The following is a 23,380-nucleotide window of genomic DNA, read 5'->3' on the forward strand; positions in this document are numbered from 1 at the left end:
CTGAATTCTGAACCGAATGTGGATCAGAGCCATAGTCATCATAGATCCTGATATGGTAAAATCAACTAGCTAGGTGTGGGAGTGTGAGGTATGTGTGTGGGAGGTGACAATTATTAAGTCAAATGAATTCAGCAGCTGAATGTGAAGTTCTAATCCTTAATTATGGCATAGGCAAATTATTCTAATTTTCTCATCTCGAATTATAAAATATACGCTTATTATTCTGAGGATAATTACATTTGCCTCACAAACAAAAAAAAGACTTTATGTCTGCGTAAGAAATTTTAAAAGACGAATTTATTACAGTTTTAAATACAAACTTAAGGAGTAGATTTACTAAAGCTTCTAGTAATTCCCAGTTACTTATAATTTTTGAAAGGTCTTTGCTGTGGTATAACATAAAACATTTGCTTAAAATTTCCCTATGAATGCCATATAAGGAACTTATCTATTCAATTCATTTTGAGCACTTATTCTGAACTCACTATTGTAGGGGAACCAAAATGAACTACCGTGATTCCTGCATAAAGGTAGACACAAAGCAATCCTATATAAAGTCCTTAGTTATGGTAGTGTAATTATTATGTGCATGTTAATAAGCTATCAAATTAGATTATAAAAAGTTCAAGTGATTTATCAATCAAACTAAAATATCTGAAATAATTTCTCTGTTCATTGAAGTTATTATAGCATATCCTTTTACCTTAACTGCAATTTACGAAGTGAAGTTTATATTCTGTGCTAATATTAGTGTAAGAGAATGGGGCAAAGATTGGGAATGTAAACGTTATGTTATATTAGTAAATGTTTAAACTGAAAAATGAATATTTTTGCTTTTCAGATAAAACTATGGTTTGACAAGGTTGGTCACCAATTAATAGTTACAATTTTGGGAGCAAAGGATCTCCCTTCCAGGGAAGATGGGAGGCCAAGGAATCCTTATGTTAAAATTTACTTTCTTCCAGACAGAAGGTAGGGATATGAAACAAAAATAAATGTTCTTGAAAATAAATGAGAAATGTTAATAGCAGGAGGTGTTTTGATTCTGTATCATTTATTTTAAAATATCATGCCAGTTAGATACTTATGAAGTTTAATATAAGCATAATGATTCTTAAGAATCAAAATAGTGACAGTAAATACTTTGAGATTGTTTTAAAACCTATGTCAAATGTTTATAATATAGATTATTTTATTAAATATTTATTTTAGATTGTGTGGTTTACTTCTTAAATAATGTATTTTTTTAAAATCAAACTCATTAAAATTATGCTCCTTTAAGTCAATACATTTTTAACATAAACTACAGAGGCAGAAAGCTGGAAATGGTACTAAAGGATACTCATCATGTTACTCTACAATTTTTACCTCCTTTTACTAAGATATTATTTCTCCATATTATGTAAAATTAGTGAATGTGCTTTATATTTCAGCACCCATATCACCAAGGAATCTTTACCACTGGGCCTAGAATCAGCTATCTAAAGTGTCCTTTGCTTTGTGTCCATGCTAATCAACATACATGATATTGATCTATCCTGATTTAAATAGAGGAATCAGAATAGGAGAAATAGCTTATCAAAAATCATATAATCATTCTTAATTTCAGACACATACAAAATAGAAGAGATTATTCAATAAGCATCATAAAAAAAGAAAGAAGTAATGCACCAATTTCCCTTGCCCCAGCTCTTCTGCAACACTTGTTTTCAGGGCTGGGCTGTTCATTTTTCTCAGGTTGGAAGCAGCTGGGCACAGATGTGATCTTAAACATATTTATACACGTTTGGACCCTCTATTACTCAGTTCAAGTTAAAAGTCATCAGTGTTGAGTGCCAAAGTATCATCTGAAGAACAATTTCAACAAAGAAAATAAAGGAAAGGAAGTAGGCAATTAGCAAAGGTCTTACACTTTATTTGATATATATTTTGAAATAAAATTTGTAAAATGAATTAGAAAATATGCAAGGGTGCCATAGCCTCTTAAGCTATTAGAAGCTGTGCCATATAATTTTATCTTACAAAGTTGACTCGAAGGAGGTTGTTCTCTAACAACTTAGGTTGTCTTTTGGAGAGGGATACACTTTGAACTGCAAGGGAAGAAGAGGATATGCAATAACTTAACTCAACTCCAGCTTAAACTTCAGTTGGATGACAGATGTCACAGCCATATTACCTACCATCCTGGATGGAGGCCAAGTCACTTGGCTTCTCAGAGCACAGTTTATTAGTCTAAGCATCCTTAGAATGCCATCATAAAAACTCGCAGAGGGCTTCCCTGGTGGCGCAGTCGTTGAGAGTCCGCCTGCCGATGCAGGGGACATGGGTTCGTGCCCCGGTCCGGGAAGATCCCACATGCCGCGGAGCGGCTGGGCCCATGAGCCATGGCCGTTGAGCCTGCGCGTCCGGAGCCTGAGCTCCGCAACGGGAGAGACCACAACAGTGAGAGGCCCACATACCGCAAAAAAAAAAAAACTCGCAGAAAGTGCTGTGCTTTTATGCACACACATAACTTAAGTTTCTACTTACTCAGACCTTTGAAGAAAAATGCTTGCTTTTCAAGATGATAAAAGTCTCTCAAATTTTTGTTTTTTGGTAGACTACTTGTGTTTAGTTTTATTTTTTATACCTCCCCTCACTTTCTAAGCAGATAGAGGTCAAATGGAAGGGAAAGTCCCTTCAAAGACTCCTTTATATTCCAGATGTAGGGTTTTTATCTTTTCTTAATAGCAAAGAATGTGAGAAACGTTTGGATATTTTTTCCTCAGGTTATTTCTCAGCTGAGTTTTCTTGACAGTTATCAGGAATTTGAAGAATATTTAGGCAAGTTTGTAGCTCACTTTATTGATAGAGTTGTGTCAGGTTTTATCCTTAATGGAAAAAAGAATTCTCTGGTCAACTCAAACAGCTACATTATCACTACATTATCATCTCGACATTTTTTTTTTTCTGTTGATACAGGTTTTTACACATGAATAAAGGACTATTTGTGCTTTGGGTATGAGTTATTTCTTTTTTCTTGACAATTTCTTGTGAGAAAAACTACAGGTCCCAAGAAGCCCATGGATACCAAAATCTGCAATGCTCAAGTTGCTTATATAAAATGACATAGCTCTGCATTTGTGGATACTGAGGGCCAACTGTACTTGCCTAAGTAAACAGAAAAAACAGTTGATGCCTTTTTATTGATAAGAATTCCTGGAGGGACAAGTGAGGCTACATAGAAGGAATTTAGTCTAGAATGTCAGTATGTCAGTTAAGCCATTCAAAACATTTATTTTCTACATAATATGCTAGGTACCCTAAAAAATAGCTAGGTATGCTCTAACACTTTTTTATATCTTTTTTATATTGGTTGCCAGTCAAAATATATTTTCCCCTTCATTTTGAGTAAAAATATCAAGTCTTTGCATGCTGTTAAATCAAATGGAAAACAAAAGGACTGGTAACATGAAAATAAATAGAAAAAACTTTAGTTAGATTTTTTAAAAAATACTTTCTCAACATTTTAATGATGTTGTTAGAGATCAATTATCTATTTTATTATCCTTAGGCTGCTATTTAAAAATATCTCTATAGCATGCTTACTGATCTTAGTTTTTAAATAATTTTAGCAACTTTTCAGTATTTTTTTTAACTTTTCAGTATTTGACTTATACAGAATGATCTCATTTTGAAGGCTTTAGTTATACTTCTTGAAAAGAATAACTCATTTACTTTTTTTGTAATTTGCTGATGATAAGGTAACTTTCCATGGTTATTTTCATGGATTGGTGCTTCAATACACACAAAATTGCCTTATTAAATTGTAATCATATAAGGTAGGTTAGTGAGGAACTTCAGAGATAATCTAGTCTCCCTCCTATCCAGGATTAGAAATCCCCCCTAAAATAGTCATTTTTTGAGAACTGTTTTCACTCCTTAAGAGGAAGTCAAAGCTTATTCTTCTGTTTCCTTTCACGTTGCAGTATAAACCATTCTTGGATTAGATGGCAAGGTTCCCCCTGAATGCTTTCTTCCTGACCTTGGTGGAAGGAATTTTTTCTCTGACAGTGTTTCATAGTTCATTCTTTAACGGATAGAATATAAGTAGATGCTTTATAAATATTTGTTAAAATCTTAGAAGGAGGAAGTGACAAGAGTCATAAGTCATAGTCCTTGTCATTATTTCTCTTATTTAGGTATTTTTATTTGCAGTACCACTTCTTTTTCATAAATTTGAATGGAGATAAAATTTCCTACATGGGTTTCCAAAGTTATTTTCCTATGGAGGCCTTAGAAATTAATAAAGATACATTGCTTTAAAATGGCTTTCTGCTACATTAAATATATATGCTTTGGAAACATACATGTTCTTGATTAAGTCAAATCTGTATTAAACATTAAGCTCTGTATTCACCTGGGAGAAGTTGCATACCCTCCCTAATTTGGAGGCACTCTGTCCCTTCTTAGTTCTCCCTGCTTCCTATTTCCCAACACTCTTAGAACTGTGCTGTGTTGAGAGAATTTGTAGAAGTTAATATGGTTCCACTTGGAGTTCAGTGGCACTTCTCACTTCAAATAGGCTCTTCTAATAGCTTAACATTGCCATCCTAGATGATTTTCTTCATTCCTATTCAGACACTGATCCTCTCTAATAAGCTAGAGTAGTGATCTCCAAGAAGAACGGATGTACCGAGGAGATGTGTGAAACAATTCATTGGAGTTCATAAAGGAATACTTGAATTTTCATTTTCACCTATCTTTAATTCCTATTTTTGTATATTTACCAATGAATACAATATATTAGTACAACAATATAGTAATACATACATATAATTTATAAAAATATGTGTATACAATGGAATGCATAATCAAAAGCATTCACTTGATAGAAATATGAAGTCAAAAAAATGTATGAAAGCTTCTGAGTTGGAAGTTCTGTCTATCAGGATGGCCAACTTGCATTTCCAGCCCAGATTATAGTGGCTGCCTCACACAGAAATAATTTTACTATGTCTTTAAAGACTTGATAGATGTCAAATGAGCAAGTATGTATTAATTATACATAAGTGTGTAACTTGATAAGATGTAATTACAGTTGCTTATTAGCTAAACTATATGGATGTAAAGTTGTGAACATCGCAATTCACCAAACTTATTGTACAAGGGACTTCCGTTAGTTTAAGTGAATAGTATATTGGTTACAAATACTAAGTACAGTATTTGCATTTGCATATGTACAAATACTAAAAGTACTACTATATGTAACTAACAGGTTAATTTCCAATTTAAAGGTTTCCAATAGGGCAGTGTGTTAAAAAAAATTAGAGTTAAGATTCTTCAGTCTGGTTTTATTTAGAATTTGAGGAAGGTTAAGTTTTTAATTATCTATCATGGAAAATTTTCAGATTTATTGAAATATTTCTATTATTAAGTCACACTTATAAGGTGATATAATTATATACCTGATAAATTTTAATAGTAATTTTAAAGATTACAGTATATTTAAGGTATGATAAATTTGTGGGAAAACTTCTTTCCTGAGAAATTTTAAATTAATCAATTTTAGGGCAAAAGTTAAAATGAAGATTTATATAAGCTCATATATTCTTATTTTTTTCATAGTGATAAAAACAAAAGAAGAACTAAAACAGTAAAGAAAACATTGGAACCCAAATGGAACCAAACATTCATTTATTCTCCAGTCCACCGAAGAGAATTTCGGGAACGAATGCTGGAGATTACCCTTTGGGATCAAGCTCGAGTTCGAGAGGAAGAAAGTGAATTCTTAGGAGAGGTATCTGGAACTATTTTAAAGCTTAGACTATTCATGTCATCCTGAATACTTTTGTTTATATGACTATCTGTAAAATATTATATTTTGAATAACTGAAACACCTAGACATAATTTAACAGAATGAATTTAGCTGCTGTTTTAAGAAAAAAACTTATTGATGCCTCTATAGTACATGTATTTCAGTTTACTGAACCAATTGTACAACTAGTAATTAAATCATTTATTTATAGATCAGTTTTTCAGCCCTGTACTGTATCTGTAATGTGTTAGGGACTGAGGTATCAAAGGTCAATAAGGTATATTACTTTCTTCAAGGAATTTATAATCCACTGGTATACACACAAGTGAGTGAACAATTATAACATAGTATGGCAGATGCTCTTTCAGGGAAGTGCAGTAGGAATACATAATTGCTGTGCAGGGAAGGGGAAGTGGTCCATGGAAGGATCCACAGAGAAACTGGAATTTAGCATAGTCAAGGGAAGTAAAGTTCCTGCAGAGGGAATAACAGAGTTGCGGGGGTCTTGGACAACGGCATTGAAATGGGAAAAGAATGTGGTAAGAAATGAGTCTTGAGGGTTAAACATGACACCTTCATATATCATATTAAGAGTTTGGATTTTATCCTGTAGATAATGGGAACAAATGACAGGTTTTAAAGAGGCTGGCTTGATTGCATTTGTACTTGAGAAAAATATTTCTAGCTGTAATGTGGAGAATGAATTGGAGAGGGGCGGATGAGAGGCAGTTTTCCTGCTATTAACGTACTAAGAGAACTGCTTTCAGTTTTTTCAGTGTGGTTGGTTTTCCTGAGTAAATTAAATGTAATACCATGGGAAAAGCAACAATCCATAGAAATAGTAAACTGAATGTTGTTAGCTAAGGAATCAAAGAGTGGTAAACCAGTTGGAAAGAAGGGTAACATAATGACTAGGAGCAGAGATTAGCGCCAGCTACCTGGTTCTGCATTCCTGACACTACTACTTCCTGGCCTTGGTCCTTGAGCAAGTTATTTAATATATTTGTACTTTAGTTTCCTCTTCAATCAAGTGAGAATGATAGTAGTATGCAATTCAGGGTTAGAGTGAGAATTAAATTGTGTGTGTGTGTGTGTGTGTGTGTGTGTGTGTGTGTGTGTGTGACCATTTGGAACACAGTGCTTATAATTTTGAAAATGACTAGGGAAAATTTAGGAAGAATGAAGAGTACCTTAGTTGTTTTACATTTTTACCTCCCATAGCTGAATAGTGATTTATCATTATATAGCAGTTCTCATATACTTAAACCAGACACTGTCATATTTGCACATGACTTTAAAAGAAAATAAAAAGAATCATTTATTTCTATGGACTGATTTCCTCTGTAAATTTATTAGATATTCATATTATAACATGGTTCATATTGAAAATCCATTTTTTTTTCTTTCCTTTCCTGTTTTGAATCCTTAGCAGCATGATATGTTAAACAGAATTTTAAGTAAGACAGCCTTTGACTTATATTACGGCTCTTTCACTAACCAATGATGTGGGCTTAAACAAGTTTTTTAACCTTTTTCAGCCTTGGTATCCTTATTTGTAAAAGTTGAATAATAAGACCAACCTAGTAGTTTTTTCCTGAGAATTAAGATAACATATGACATGGTTCTTAACACACAGTAAGCACTTCTAATTTGTTCTTAATCTCTCCATTTCAGAGTTTGTAAAGGTTAAATTAATGAATGTAAATGAAAATTTTTTTACACTGTAAAATGGCATATATATAGCAGTTATTATTACAGACTTTTAGTAGTAAGTGCTATTTATGTAATGGCATATTTAACAGCCTGTAGCAGATAGGTGTTCAAGGGTCTACAAAATAAATGTCTTAGATATTCAAAGCCGTTAACTCAATAAGAAGTTATATATACTTATCTCTTATTTAATTATTGTCAAACATATGGGCAATTCTGCAGCATAACCTTGCTTTTGACCTAATAGCATTACTATTATAATTATCATTATTATAATGAAACCATTTAAGAGAATTTCTATATTATTGTCATAAGACAGTCCTTTGTCTCTTGGTTTTGTAGATTTTAATTGAATTAGAAACAGCCTTATTAGATGATGAACCACACTGGTACAAACTTCAGACCCACGATGTTTCTTCATTGCCACTTCCCCACCCTTCTCCATATATGCCACGACGACAACTACATGGAGAGAGCCCAACACGGAGGTTGCAAAGTAAGTTTTCAGTAAAATTTATTGTACCTTTATTGAATTATCTTGAATGATATATATGACATAGCATTTGAAGATACCATTATGGGTATTAACAGTCATCTGTTAGTATTTTCATAGCTTTTATTGAAGCTTTTAAATTGTTTGATACACTCAACTGTATACATGTAGTACTCACTCATCACAGTATGACACACAATGAAGCATAGTTATGTTTTAATTTTACCTCTTAGAATATAAAATATAGGAATGAGATAGCTAACGTAGTAGAATTTGGTGATGTACCTGTAGATATCTGAAATTATGATTTCCACTGTCATTAAGCCAAGTATTTTATGAATATGTAGGATAACAAGTATAGCATAGTGGTTGAAACCGTGACCATGAACATTACTCAGACAAACTTGAGTGTAAATATTAATCCTCTCACTTAAGAGTTGTATGGGGGCTTCCCTGGTGGCGCAGTGGTTGAGAGTCCGCCTGCCGATTCAGGGGACACGGGGTCGTGCCCCGGTCTGGGAAGATCCCACATGCCGCGGAGCGGCTGGGCCCATGAGCCTTGGCCGCTGAGCCTGCGCGTCCGGAGCCTGTGCTCTGCAACGGGAGAGGCCACAACAGTGAGAGGCCCGCGTACCGCGAAAAAAAAAAAAAAGAGTTGTATGACTTGAGGTAGGTCATCTCTCTCTGTTTCACTTTCCTCATTTAGGAAATGGAAATAATAGTACGTACATCACAGAGTGGTTCTAAGAGTTAATCTCTGGAATGTAAACTGATGTTATTTTTGTTGTCATTATTATTATTATCAGTGTTTGCATTTTACTCTGAATTATGCACAGTCCAAACTATAAAACAGATCAATCCAGAGAATCTTAGAGGAAACTCAGAAATGTTTTCCACATTGAAAAGTGGCATTGTTGGTTTGATGCTCCTACAGCTCAAATTTATTTGTTTTTTTCTGATGAATCGTATTGAAAGGTGAAGGGGGTGCTTTTTGCTTTGGATAGTATTCATGGGATAATTTTATCTTCATGGAGCCATCATGTTTCAAGTTTAGCAACATTTTTGTCAAGTAATGGAGAACTGATTGAGATTAACCAAATTTCAGAAGTGTAAATTTATAAGCATGAATGCCATGTCATCAATAATGGAAAGGATACTTGGCCATATAACAAATAACTCTTGTCTAAATGGATCACACCCTTTCTGCTGAATAGAGGGCTAAATTACATATCAGAATGCTGTTTGTTGAATAGAGAATTAGAGCAAAGCATTGGTCTTATGGGATAGTTAGTCATAGGAAAGCGTAGAGAATTATCTTCACTTCTTTTGAAAATAATGTCTCTAATGACTGGAATTTTATTTCCATTAGATACAGCCTCTTACCCTTGGAGGGCATTAATTTAACATTAATTTTACAGCGCTCACTTTTTTCAGCTTCCTCACGGAGTAAACACCTACCCACTCTTATTTGCAGTTGCCATTACAACATCCTTTGTTGTATCTACATTACCATGAAATTTATGTGGACTAAATTCAGAGCGTCTGCTCTTTCTGGCCACTGTAATCTATTCAGTACATTGTCTCTAAATCACAATGTGGGATGATGGGTTACTACATGAAGTTTACTAGTATAATTCATTTTCTGCTAATTCTTATAGTTTAGGTTTATAGGCTATTATTGCTAGCTACTATTGCCCTTTCTTATAGGATTGGCTTCTTCTCTATTTACTCCAGTTGTTATTGCAATAAGGAGTAGGTTTGATGACTCTCATTATCTGAAACTCTTAAATCTACCAATAATTTTCATTATTTTTTTCTGCCCTAGCTAAGAATTCCGTACGTGAGGAACAACCAAAATAGAGTACTTTCTAGTTAGTTGTATAAATCATGGATTTTCGTGCAATTAGTTTAATTTAATCAGTTTTGCAGATTTTAATATTTTCCATCCTCTCAATGGCTCTTCTGTTACTTAATCATTAATAATATTAAATTTACCCCTGGGTAATATAATAGCTCCATGTTGTACTCTGTGAGTCTTGCCACTATCAACTAACCTCTAATAAAATTAATTTTCAATATTTGAATATATGACTGAATTTGGTGCTTTACACCTAAAATGTTGTCATAATTTATTAGCAATATGTAGGCGTAAAGATAGATAAAAATGATATGATAAAAGAAGATTAGGAAATAACACTCAGGAATAGTCAGAAAGTTAAAGACAGTACCATTGGCTAAGTATTGATATATATTGCTCATCAATGACAAGTTCAAGTTAGGGTATTAATAAGTAAGTACATTAATTATTGTAAAGTTTATTGATGACAAGAACCTCCTTTATGGTTTTTCTCCATGGAAAGGTCTATATGAAATTTATTTATAAGTATGTTTAAACTGTCAAAGATCATATATGGAACATATATGTATGAACAGTTAACCATCAAAAATGTATAGTAACCCTTTATTTATTCCCTACATTCACATCATGTTTTGGTAATTCAATCTCTGAGGCTTATGAGTAACATTCTGAGTCTATGAACTTATTAAATGTACATGGACATTTACTGTTATTCAGAATAAATAAATGGTAATGTTGTTGGTGTTGGGATTCTGTTCTTCCCATGACGATTTCCTATTTTAAATTTGTAGATTCAAATGATTCAAAGCAATACTTCATTAAACAGATATTAGTAACTTATTTACTAACATATAAGGAAATATATAAAAACCATTCTAAAAATAATTGTTTCATATTTTGTAGTTAGTTTAAATATTCTGAAAAAAATCTTTTCTAGACGGAGTCCAGACAACTTTGATTATAAACTTTAAATGATTTCCCAAATAAAGATATTGGTAAAAGTATTTGAAATAGATGACCTCTTATACCAGTATTCCTGCATGTGGAAAAATAAGAAGGTTGTATGTATTAAAAAATCTAGTAATGATCACATGCTCATTGTTCAAAAGTTTGAAAGAAATTAGGCTATGAGAAATCAGAATTTTGTTGATGAGGAATTAACATTTCCTCCAACAATTTTTCTTCAGGCTGCTCTTGCCCACTCCCTTCACAGACATTGTTGTTTTGACATTACCAAAGGATGGGAAGAGCATTGCATATTTCAAAGGGTGATTGATTAAGCATTTTTGAAAATGTATGCAAGACTAAAGCTATGAGTTCAATTAATTAAAATGTATCAATAGAGAAGTGAGGCTGGCAAAATATCTCACATATTCACATAATTTTATTTTTGATTCATTGATGAGAAACTTTATTCATTACTTTCCTGAAACTTAAAAAGATTGTTCTGAAAAGTGTATTTTGATATTTACATTTTTATTGTTGTATTCTTTACTGTTATTCAGTTAAAGTTGTATAGTGTCTTTTTTTTTTTTATTGGAGTATAATTGCTTTACAATGGTGTGTTTCTGCTTTATAACAAAGTGAATCAGTTATACATATACATATGTTCCCATATCTCTTCCCTCTTGCGTCTCGCTCCCTCCCACCCTCCCTATCCCACCCCTCCAGGCGGTCAAAAGCACGGAGCTGATCTCCCTGTGCTATGCAGCTGCTTCCCACTAGCTATCTACCTTACATTTGGTAGTGTATATATGTCCATGCCTCTCTCTCACTTTGTCACAGCTTACCCTTCCGCCTCCCCATATCCTCAAGTCCATTCTCTAGTAGGTCTGTGTCTTTATTCCCATCTTACCCCTAGGTTCTTAATGACTTTTTTTTTTTCTTAGATTCCATATATATGTGTTAGCATACAGTATTTGTTTTTCTCTTTCTGACTTACTTCACTCTGTATGACAGACTCTAGGTCTATCCACCTCATTACAAATAGCTCAATTTCATTTCTTTTTATGGCTGAGTAATATTCCATTGTATATATGTGCCACATCTTCTTTATCCATTCATCCGATGATGGACACTTAGGTTGTTTCCATCTCCTGGCTATTGTAAATAGAGCTGCAATGAACATTTTGGTACATGACTCTTTTTGAATTATGGTTTTCTAAGGGTATAGTGTATAGTGTCTTAAGGCAAAAATCTTCCTTTACAAATATGTTTATTCCTTGATATCTTTTTTATTAACTATTTTTAATAATTATTAATTAAGTTTTACATTATTTTCTCTGTTTTTGAAATGCAGTTTATCACTTCAACATGTAAGCAATAAGAAAAAATAATTGTAAAAAATTTTTTACTGAGTCTTTAAAATGTGTGTGTTATCATTTCAACAAGAAACAATGTAAACAACATTAATTACTTTTACATTCTTCTTTCTTACTAAGTCTTTAAACTGCAATCTGTTTTCATTTCAACAAGGAAAATGCAATCTGTTTTCATTTCAACAAGGAAACACTATACACAAAATACTAATTATTTTTTCCATTCTTTTCTGTTATCAGATCGTTGACATTTTCTATGTTACCATTTCAACATATAAACAGTAGGAACAACCTATTAATTAACTTTATTTTCTCTCAATTAGTCTTTGGAATGCAATGTTTTTTCACGTTGACATGTAAACATATAAACACGGAATTATTATTACTAAGTCTTTGAAATACAATGCTATCATTTTAACACATAAGGATATAAAGAATTTAAAGTACATTCTTTTATCTTTACTGTCTTTGATATGCAGTATGTTATCATTTCAACATGTAAACAATACATGTAAATTATCAATTAGTTATTCTACATCATTTGTTTCTTACTAACTCTTGGATATACAGTGTGCATTCAACACCTAGGGTACATCACATTTGAGAGTAGCCAAATTTCTAGAGTTCAGAAGCCACATATGGTTAGTGTGCACCATACTGAGCAGTGCAACTCTAGTGGAAGGGCAGAGGGAGCAAATACATATGCAACAATGTGTACCATGAAGGAAATATACATGGTACCTTAAGCAAAAGCAGCAGCAGAATAGATCTACTTAAATGGGGAAGTAAGAGAAAACCTATCTGAGGAGGTAACATTTAAGCCATGACCTGAGACCTGAGCAGCTACTTAACAGCATAAAAAGGCCAATATCATTTGAGCAGACTATGTAAGGGGAAAAAGTGAAAAACAATACTGTGTTATGGGGGAATAAATAATTTCCCAAGTCTTCTAAGAAAGAGTAGAGAAACTGATAAATCATAGGAATGTCTACACTCTGAGTGAGATCAGGGACTTTATTAGCACCTGGAAAAGTACCTAAATCATAACAGATACTTGGTGAATGTGTGTGGAATAAGGAATAACTGAGCCAGGGGTCTGAGACCTGGGAAATCAGGCAGCAATATGCTGATGAAGATACCAGTAGGTAGTGGGCATAGTTTGTTTCCTTTTAGTTGCATACGGTTTCTCATAAGCCACCTGAGGTAATCAGAAACACAAGAAGTTTGCAGGTCCCTAGAGGGTAAAATTATTCAACAACTACCACCTCTAGGAAGAGTTTCAATTGATCTGACTTGTGTCAAGTGCCCATAAATGGATAAGTGAGCCAATCAGTGTGGGTAAGGAAATGATGTACCATGACTGGGTCAGCTTACGTCACATACCCAACACTGGTTAGTAACCAGAAGATGTAGACGGCAGTGGGCAAGAGATCCAGTGGACCTTTCAAATTCCTCTATTTCCTTTTTAAAGTTCCTCTTTTATAGAGATCAGTTTACATATCCAGTGTTCCTAACCCCAGTTTCCTAGAACAGTAGAACTTTACATATGTGTCTCTACAAACTTGAGTTTCAGGCAAAAAAAAAAAAAAAAAAAGTGAACGCTTTCATGGCCACACATTAGTGTTGAAACACCTCCCTGTACTGTGGAAATCACTTTGAACGAGTGGCCCATTTCATGTCATTCCGCTGTGCCCCGTGCAGCATCGCCTCCAACTGAGCCTGAACTTCAGCAAGTTTCTGTCGGTCCAAACTGTCATTCCATTCCTCGTAGCAAGGGACAGGGACAGGATAAATCACATACTTCAGCTTCATCAAGGATGTCAAGTGCTGCAGAAGGCTCTTGAGCACAGGCATTGTAATGAGATTGAAGGCAAAGCTAAGGACACGGAGGTGGGTACAGGGGCTCAGGGCTGGGAGGACGGCAGAGAGAGTAGAATCAGTTACCATACAATTGTTTATCTCCAGAGGTTGCAGGGTGCTTGAGACCTTCTCCAACAGAGTCTGGAAGGGCTCATAAACTTCTGAGGAGATCTGGTTGTTACTGAGACTCATTACCCTTGGGTGGGTGGCCTGAGAGCTCTGGGACAGGACAGTGACATCTCTGTTAGAAAGGCGACAGTAAGGTAGATACAGTGAATCCAACTGAGGTGGCACAACTCATTGCCTTTAGTATCGTCTTATGCCCACCGGAGAAGGCAGCGCTGCACAATGGAACAAAGAGGTCTCTTGGGATTTCGTCCAGGGCATGGATAGCTGCAGGCTCATTATTCAGCAGACTCTTTGCAGCAAGCTCAAGGAGGGTGACTGTGGTCTTTTGGTCCATCTTCAAAAACCTGATTGGAACAAGAGCTGGAAAAAACTTGAGCTGTCCAAGACCCCAGCAGTAAGAGCAGGTTCCTCCCTCTCCAGAGCTCGCAGCGGACAAGCCTCAGTGTTGCCGGCACTGGCTCGTTGATATCTTATTAACAATTCTCATCACAATTTGAACCATAACGATCCAATCAGAGTTTTCTTTAATTTGATCCTTCATTTTTTTTCTCTCATATTAACCAGATTCATCTCTTTGACATCTCAGATATTAATTCTTTACTTGGAGAAGTATATCACCCCTTTCACTTTTTAAAATAGAAAACATTGTGTCTACTATACTTTTATTCACCCTCATGACCACAAGTCTTCAAAGAAAAGTGAATGGAAACAAATCGTTGAGATTAAACTAAAATGATACTATTGAAAGGTGTAAGATAAAAGAGACATGATTTCATAATTAAAGTTTCTCAGGATTTCAACTCTACCCAGTTGTCTCACCTCTATCCTTCTTGGATGGCAGTTACATGTATAAAGACCTATTGACATTTTTCCACAGGTTATTGAGTCTGTGTTTTCATTTTAATCATTTTTTCTCTCTTCCTCAGTTTTGATATTTTTATTTGTCTTCAAGTTGACTGATAGTTTCTTCTACAGTGTCCAATTTTCTGCTAAAACCATACTATGGATTGTCTTATTAAATATACTGTATTTTTCATTTCAAGCTTTATATTTGGTGTTCTTAGAAGTTTCTATATCCTTCCTGAAATTCCCCTTGTTCTATTGTATGTGTGTATGTGTATACAAACAAATATGTGTAGGTATATGTAGATATATTAAAGAATTTATAGGATTAGATTATATCTACACATTGTAGATATAAATATATATGTGTATAAATATAATACAATAATAATATATATTTATATCCATATATATAATCCTGTAAATTCTTTAATATATCTATAGTTTATTTTAAAGTCTGCTAATTCCAACGTCTTAGTCTTCTGTGGGCTTACTAAAATTTCTCTTTTTTCCTTTGATTAGTGGTCACATTCTGTATGTTTTATATATACTAATGTTTTTGTGTACTGGACATTGTGTTTAATACATTTTAGAGACTCTGGATTTTGAAGAATTACTGCATGTCATTTTAGCAGACATGCTGAACCAATGGAAGATGTGTTAAGTTTTTATTTTCATTCTATTTTCGTTCTTTGCATCGTTCTAAGGTATAGTCCTTAGTCTAGTTTGTGGTTCTTATGCCTAGTTTTGAACTGTAGGCAAAGTTCAAGATATTGGCCAAAACCTATAATTAATGGGATTTAATCTCCAACCTCTGTATCCTGTACATCAGGAAGTTGCTGAAATTTTCTTGCAGCTCTTTTAGTCTTTCATCTGTGGCTTTCTGCTGAGTTTCTTCTTGTTTTTCTCTCTGCAATTTGTAATTTAGGTAAGGATTTTGGGGACCACTGAGTGTAAATTTTAGGTCTCCTCCTTATCCGGCTCCCCCTTTCCAGGATTTCCCCTACAATTCTATCTGCTCTCACAACTCTGAATTCTGACCTTTGGCTTAGCCTTGTAAGACTGAAGTTTTTTCCTGAGCAGTAATTCCTCTGCAGTGAACCACATTGGGAAGGTCCTTAGAGGAAAATTGGTTAAATAGATGCTTTTCTTATTTCAAAGGTCATATTTCCAATTTCTGCCTGAATTTGTTTGTTCTCTGGTATCTTTAAACAGTTTTTTTATTAAAATATTTTTCCAGAATTTAGAATTATTACTGGCAGGAGAGTTAGTCCAATATAAGCTATTCTATCATTCTCAGAGGGAGAACTCTACATTTTTAAGTAAACTTTTTACAGAAGTATAGAATTCATATAGAAACATGTATAAATCATAAATATTCTCATGGGTAAATTTTGACCAAGTAACCATACCATGTAACTAGCACCCACATCAAGAAATAAAACATCACCAGCATCCTTCCAGCCTCTCTCTTGCTCTCTTCCAGTAATTATTCCCCCTGTCAAGATAACAAATACCATAGAATATTTTCGCTTATTTTTAACTTCATACAAATGGAATATGCACACATATATGAATTTCGTAGAAATGAGATTACACAATATATTTCTTTTACATGTGACTTTTTTCTTACCACTGTTTTGTAAGATTTATCAGTATTGTTGCATATAATTGAAATTTATTTTCATTGCCATATACAGTTTCTTTCTATAAATATACACCAATATATCCTATTTTTAGGTTGGTTATGAAAGCTATTTGTCTAAGTAATTTCTTATGAATTGATCAGAGGTAATAACTATACAAAGGGGTTGCTTATCTTGGCTTTAAAGTCTGATTTAAAGTCTGATTTTTTTGAATTAAATTATTTAATTAATTTTTAAAAATCTACAGTTGATTAATAGTTTGCTTTCAGATTTTGGCCAGTCCTAAAAGTGCTTATGTTAACATTCTTATACATGCATTTTGGTAATCATATGTGTTCATTTTTGCTATGGATACACCTAGTAATAGAATAGATAGATAATAGGCCATACATATATTCAATTACAGTAGATATTGTCAAAGTTTTCTCAAACTGTCCAGATTTATACTTCCTACAGCAGTGAATGAGGGTTTGAGTTTCCTTATATCTTACTTTATATTTGGTATTTTTAGTTGTTTTCACCCACCCATTCAGGTGGATGTGCAGTATTACCTCATTGTGGCTTTAATTTACATTTCTCTAATAAGCTTTTCTTAGATTAACTGGCCATTTAGATATCCCCCTTTATGAAAAGCCTAGTCAAATGTCTTGCCCATTTTTCTTTGGGGTTCTTTATTTTTTTATTGATTTATGAGTGTTTTCTAAAGTATAGATTTGAATTAGTTATAGGATATATGTATTGAAAATGTAGTCTACTCTATGGCTGGCCTTTCCACTCTTTAATGGGATCTTTTGATCAATAAAAGTTTTAAATGTTAATGTATTTTAGTTTCCAACTTTTTCTTCAAGGTTAGTGCTCTTTTGGCATGATCCATATAAAAAAATCTTTTCTTTGAGATCATAATGATATGTTCCTATGCTTTCTTCTAGAATAGTGCTTTGCTCTTCTCATTAAATCTGCAGTTCATCTGGAATTAATTTTTTATTTTGTGTGAGGTAGAGATCAAAACTCATTCTTAATCCCATGGGTCGATGCTGGTATACAGAAATAAAATTTATTATTTATTATTATTAAGAGACTCCTAATAACTTTTCCATATATTATTTTGAATTTTGATTTAACAACATATGTCATTTGTGAATAACGACAATTTTTTTCTTTCTTTCAAATTGTTATAGCTTGCTTTTTTTTTCTTTCTTAATGCTTTGGCTAGGTCGTATAATAAAATACTGTGTGGAAGTGACATTGTTGAGTAAAAGTTGGCATCTATGTTTTGCTCCCCTTTCCTTGGGAAAAGCTTTAAATATTTCCCCATTATATTTTGATAATTTTTGTAAGATTTTTGTGCTACTTTGTGAGATTCAGGAAGTTCTGTTTTATTCCTAGTTTGACGAAAATTTTTAATCATGAATGGATTTGAGTTGTGTAAGTATTTTTCTGTACATATGGATATAAACATATGCTATTTCTCTTTTATTCTACTAATGTAGTAAATTGTATTGATTTTAAATGTTAAAGTTATCTTGCACTCCTTTAATAAGCCCAGCTATCTCATGATGCATTATCATTTTATGTATCTCTGGATTCAATTTGTTAATATGTGTAGAAATTTTGCAACTGTACTCATGAGAGATAGAGTGAGGGAGAAGGATTGTCTTTTCTTTTTTTCTTTTTGTAACATCTTATTTGCTTTTGTTATCAGTGTTATGCTACTGTGCTCAAAGTATTAGGAAATTTTACTTCTTTTTTATTTGATGTCTTTTATTTTCTTGTTTTGTAATATCCTTGTCAAGCTTTGACTTCAGTGTTTTTCTGGCCTCATAAAGTGTTTGGAAGTATATCCTCATTTTCTGTTGTTTGACAGAATATGTACATTATTGGTATTCTTTTTTCTGTACGTGGTTAGAAGTATTCGCCGTGTATGTTTCCAGCGTTGGCAGTTTCTCTGTGTGTAGGTGTTGAATTCCAATTCCAATTCCAATTTCTCTACTAGATTTAGAACTATTCAAAATTTTATGTTTTCTTGTGTCAGCTTTGTTAAGTTGGATTTTTCTTAGAATTTGAATATTTCTCCAATTTTTAAAAAATGTATTTGCACTAAATTGTCCATAATAGCATCTTATTATCTATTTAATGTCTATTGAATGTGTAGTCATGTCCTCTTTTCCCTTGTATGGTAATTTGTTCCTTTTCCTTTTTTTGTTCTTGGTCAGACTTGCTGATGAGCTATCGATTTTACTAGTCTTTCAAACAGTGAACTTTTTGTTTTGTTTACTTCTAGGCTGTATGTTTGTTTTCTTTTCCATTAAATTTTCTTCTTATTCTTGTTATTTCTTTCCTTTCTTTAATTTGTTTGCTTCTCCTCATTTCGGAAGGATACATAGATAATTTTTAATGTAGTATGATAATGTTATTGTACTTTCATTTACCTGTGGACTATTTAGGAGTGTATTGTTAAATTTCCAAACTCTAGGGATTCTTAAAATATCGATATTGAGCATAATTGCCCTCTTATCAGAGTACATACTTTAAATAATTGGAATCTATAAAATTAGTTGTTTGCTTTATGGTGCTACATGTAATCAATTTTGGTAAATGTTCTTGAAAAGAATGTTTATTTTGTCACCGTGTGGTTCATGTTCAACATATATCAAGTTGATCAGGTTTATTAACTTTGTTTTTCAAATTTTCTGGGTTGTTTTTTCTGATTTTTCATCTGATTACTCCATCAGTTATTGAGAGAAGTATGTTAAAATCTCCATGTGTGATTGTGGACTTTTCTCCTTTTAAACTTGTCACTGTTTGCTTTATATATTTTGAAGTTATGTTACTAGGTACATACATACAAATCCAGAATTGTTATATATTTTTCCTAATAGACTGATAATTTTGTCATTACATAGTGTCTGTCTATCTAGGAATACTTCTTCCTTAAGACCTGCTTTGTTTGATGTTTGCTGCAGCTGCTTTTTTGTTGTTGCTGTTACTTGTTTTTGTATGGTATATCTTTCTCAATCCTTTTATCTCCCACCTCTTTGTGTCCTTATATTTAAGATTTGTCTATTGAAAACAATGTAGTTTCCCTTCTTAAATCCATTCTGATAAGATTTATCTTTTATTAGGATAATTTTACATTTAATGTAATTTCTTATAAATTTTGCTTAATATTTTACACATCATTTATTTTTGGTTTGTCTTTTTTTCTCCTTTCTTGCTTTCTTTTGAAATCTACATTATTTTAATGACATCAACAAATATTTAGTTGCCTGTTATGTTTATTGTGCTTGATATTGTGATTGGTCCAAAGATTCATTATACTTAGGTAGCAAGCAAAACCCTTATTTACAAACATGTATATGAAATACAATTTTTAAAAAATTATATTTAATCTGACTCTTAGGTACCCATTTTCCTAGTCAAATATCTGTCTTATTCCTTCTCCTAACCTATTCCCAACACTCAACAGAGGTTCTAGAAAACCTCTAAAAAAAACCCTAGGCTTAGAAAACTCTAAAAAAAGACAACGTTCAGGAAAGACCCACTAATTTTTATTCCTTATTGAGCTTCACTGATATGTCCCAGTGTGCAATGGTTACTTGAAGCCAGGTCTACCCATGGCAATTTTTACTAATGCTGGTTGCTGTGGTACTTAGCATCCCGCCTTCCCAGATGCATCATGTAGCTACTATCCTGGAATCCTAAAATATCACTGGACTCTGGAGAGGTCCTAGAGCCTGGATTCCTATTATTTACAAGGCTCTTTAACCATTGTCTTCTTACAGATTCTGCCAAGTCTTGTCCTTTAACAGGGTAAAGAATAAGTAGAATTTCAGTAAATGGAGGTGAGAGAAGTAAACAGTAAGTTTGGAAGGGTAAAGACAAATGTCTATCTTGCTTATAAATGAAGATTCATGTATTTTGGAATTGGAGGACGTTAAATGTAGTAGATATTAGGGAAAGCAGCAAACTGCAATGAAAAAAATTAGGGGGAAATGGCTTTCCTCTATTTGTCTATTTATTATTAACATGTCTGCAATAAAAATGTAAGCTTTAATTAATATCTTGAAATATTTTAACAACTAACCTATTTCCTTACTTGAAAACTTTTTATATATTGTGATTTTTAAAATAGTGAACAGAAATTTTAATTTTAGAAAGATGAAAGAACTATATCCTTGACAGAAAACACTCATATTCACTCTCTAAGGTCATTTTAAAATATTAGGTACTTTACAATATTTGTGGAGAAAGAGCTACAGTTTGAAAACTTTAGTGTCTTTAATTCTATATTGATTATAGCAATGCCCTTTTTACAGTTTTAATAGTATAATCCTTTGATTTGTTTTTTGTAGATGCCCTTTATCAGTTTGAGGAAGTTTCCTTCTCAGTAGTTTGCTGATACATTTTATCATGAATGGGGGTTAAACTTTTTCACATGATTTTTTTACATCTATTAAAATAATTTTAAACTTGCATGTATAAATGAAATAACTTCAATAAGCATTAAATTAGAACTAGAGAGAAAAATCAACAAATGTACCACCATTAAAGAAGAGTCTAATATAATTCTCTCTCAATCATTTATTGGTCAAGCAAACAAAAATTTAGGGGCAATAGAAGAGAATCAAACCACAGAATTAACAAATTTAATCTCATGGTCGAAGAATTCTGAACCTAACATTTGATGAATTCATATTCATCTGTTATGTCCATGAAACACTTGTAAGAATTATTAATGTACTATTCAATAATTCATTTTCTGACAAATTTCAAAGAATTATTATGCTGTAGGCTATTTTCTTCAACTAGAGTGTTACTATGTAAATTTTTTTAAAAAGAGATAAATTATACCCATACATTTGATAAATTTTAAAAATAAACTTGTACTCTAAAGAATATATTTTTCAAGATCTATTATCTCTGCAACTGTCATGGATTATTCAGTTAATAGTGTCTTAAATTTAATGAAGTATGGTAAATATCTTATAGACCCAAGAAGAAAATACCTAGAACTGAACTTTAATGAATATACTACATACAAATATTTGTGTAATGCAAAGAGGTACTTGGGGGAGAATGCTTATGTTAACAAAGCGTTTGAAGGTTGAAAATTACGATGTACTCATTCAGTTTTTTAGGAAAAGAATAATGAAATAAATTAAAAGTAAAAGTAAAGAAATCCTAACAATAAGAACAAAAACCTAAATAAAACCAGAAACAAATTTCTAGTTAGGATTATGGAGCCCAAAATTTAATCCTTTAAGTGAATTACAAAATAAACCTGTAGTGGGCTTCCCTGGTGGCGCAGTGGTTGAGGGTACGCTTGCCGATGCAGGGGATGTGGGTTCGTGCCCCAGTCCGGGAAGATCCCGCATGCCGCGGAGCGGCTGGGCCTGTGAGCCATGGCCGCTGGGCCTGCGCGTCCGGAGCCTGTGCTCCACAACGGGAGAGGCCACAACAGTGAGAGGCCCGCGTACCGCAAAAATAAAATAAAATAAAATAAAATATACCCACAAAGGAAACACCAGACCATGGTAATTTTATAGATTAATTCTCTCAAAATTTCAAAGAACAGATTTTTTTTTTAATCTACACAAATTCTCCCAGAGAATAAAAAAGGACTAATTCTCAATATTTAGTTGGGCTAGTGTAACCTTGCTTCTAAACCAAAAGGTTAGTACAGGAAGGAAACAGGCCAGAATGAATTGTAAATAAAAATTGAAAATCCTTTATGAAATATCACTGAACTTATAAGAGACTTTCCTCAATCTTACAGAATGTAAATTCAGCAGATATCACTTTAAATGGATAAATATTAGAAAAATTCTATTTAAAATCAGAATTTAGAAAGAACTGTAAACTTTCTCTGTTTCTTTCCAGTATTATGCTTACTAGCATAGAAAGACAGGAAAAAGAAAGAAAAAAGGCATTAGGACTGGGAAGTAAATTGTCTCCATAGAAAAATTCCAATTAAACCATAATAAATTTATTAGAAGTAAAGAAAAAAAGAGACTTTAACAAGATGGTTGATTAACATTATTTTACAATAAAATTGCATTTCTGTTTATGAGCAATTAGGTTAGAAAACATAATTTTAACAGTATTTCTAATAGCAATAGAAATGATAAGATACAAAGGATAAATCCAACAATTGTGGAAAATTTGAGTGACCGAAGTTAAAAATTTCATAGATCTTAAAGAAAACTTAAATGAAGAGAATGCCATGTTCATGGCTAGTAAAACAATGCTGTAAAATATGCCATTTCCCCCTGAATTGATGTATTGATTCAATGCATTTCAAATCAAAGTCCCTATAGGATGTTTTTGTGCAGTTTGATAACCTGAATCTAAAATTTAAATGGAAGAGCAAAGGAGAAATATCAAATATATGAATAATTAGGTAAAGGATTTGCTTTTCAATATATAACATTGTAATAACAAAGACAGTGAGTTACTGGTTTATAGATAGACAGCCTGTACAAGGAAAAAGAAGTAGAGCACCAAACAGATCCTAGCAGACAGAATACATTTATTTATAGCAGAAGTGACATTGCAGATCATTGTGGAAAGATAGAATGATTAAATAAACAATGCTGAGATACGTGTTATCCATATAGAAAGTGAAGTTGCATCCATATCTCATGCTGTACAGAAACTTAGTTCAAGATGGATAGGATATAAATGCACAGAGCAAAATTTTTAAACTTCCAGAAGAAAATAAGGGT

The 23,380-nt window shown here is 32.9% G+C and overlaps 1 protein-coding gene across 37 annotated transcripts in view; it reads left to right on the forward strand.

The window, feature by feature from the left end:
• Positions 1–23,380, forward strand: part of RIMS2 (regulating synaptic membrane exocytosis 2) — a 591,263-nt gene that overhangs the window by 338,952 nt on the left and 228,931 nt on the right. For all 37 annotated transcript variants that reach the window (XM_065895352.1, XM_065895363.1, XM_065895359.1 and 34 more), the window contains 3 exons: positions 842–972; positions 5,608–5,779; positions 7,851–8,004. In XM_065895352.1, coding sequence (XP_065751424.1) covers positions 842–972; positions 5,608–5,779; positions 7,851–8,004 — 457 coding nt within the window. The remainder of the gene's footprint in view (positions 1–841; positions 973–5,607; positions 5,780–7,850; positions 8,005–23,380) is intronic.

This window comes from Phocoena phocoena, chromosome 17 (genome assembly GCF_963924675.1).
Source record: "Phocoena phocoena chromosome 17, mPhoPho1.1, whole genome shotgun sequence".
In the NCBI taxonomy this organism is placed as follows: domain Eukaryota; kingdom Metazoa; phylum Chordata; class Mammalia; order Artiodactyla; family Phocoenidae; genus Phocoena; species Phocoena phocoena.